The sequence below is a fragment of the Penaeus monodon genome, chromosome 32, assembly GCF_015228065.2.
Source record: "Penaeus monodon isolate SGIC_2016 chromosome 32, NSTDA_Pmon_1, whole genome shotgun sequence".
Classification (NCBI taxonomy): domain Eukaryota; kingdom Metazoa; phylum Arthropoda; class Malacostraca; order Decapoda; family Penaeidae; genus Penaeus; species Penaeus monodon.
The window spans coordinates 31,212,569-31,213,225 of NC_051417.1; the positions used below are offsets into that span (position 1 = coordinate 31,212,569).

The 657-nt window shown below is 40.6% G+C and overlaps 1 protein-coding gene across 1 annotated transcript in view; it reads left to right on the top strand.

Moving 5' to 3' along the window:
* Positions 1–38: 38 nt before the first annotated feature.
* LOC119593323 overlaps positions 39–657 on the top strand; it is a 1,709-nt gene continuing 1,090 nt past the window's right edge. Inside the window, exon 1 of the mRNA XM_037942251.1 lies at positions 39–225. Within this exon, the coding sequence (XP_037798179.1) occupies positions 213–225 (13 nt within the window). The 5' untranslated portion in view covers positions 39–212. The remainder of the gene's footprint in view (positions 226–657) is intronic.

Sequence of the window (657 nt, forward strand, 5' to 3'; positions counted from 1 at the left end):
CCACGAGCTTATGATTGGCTCGTGGGAGGTATCCTTGATCCGAGATAATCACGATAGGGAAAATTTCCGGGGAATTCGACCGTGTGGGGACTGGCCGCCTCCCGGGTGTATTTAAAGGCCTGGCGGTGAGGAGGTCTTCGTCAGAATTAGCTCAGCCCTCTGCAGCCTTACTACTTGTGCTTTTGGATACCACTTCACACGCCTCCTCCGCCATGGCCGCCAACGGTAGGGATTTTGTGATTTCTAAGGAAGTGATGCTGTTATCAGTTGTTATCACGAGATCAGTGTCTTTGGGTATATATTATGTGGATGTATATGTACACACAAGTTCTTGGATATTAAGAGTCATCAAATGTTGATGGTGTTAAAGCTTGGCCAGAATTTGGATATTATTGTAAACAAAGTAAAGTTGTTGCGAAGGACTAAAATAAAAGTGCATATCGATTCTAAAATCAAAACAAAAGCTCAGGAACCCAAATACAAAACGAAGAAGAAGAAAAAAATGAACATCACCTCGTTAAAAAAACAAAAAACATATGCACATCAACTCGAAAAAAAGCACATCAACTCGATAAAAAAAATGCACATCAACTCTATAAAAAAAATCAAATCAACTCGAAACAAACAAAATACAAATGCAGATCAACTCCCCCCCCC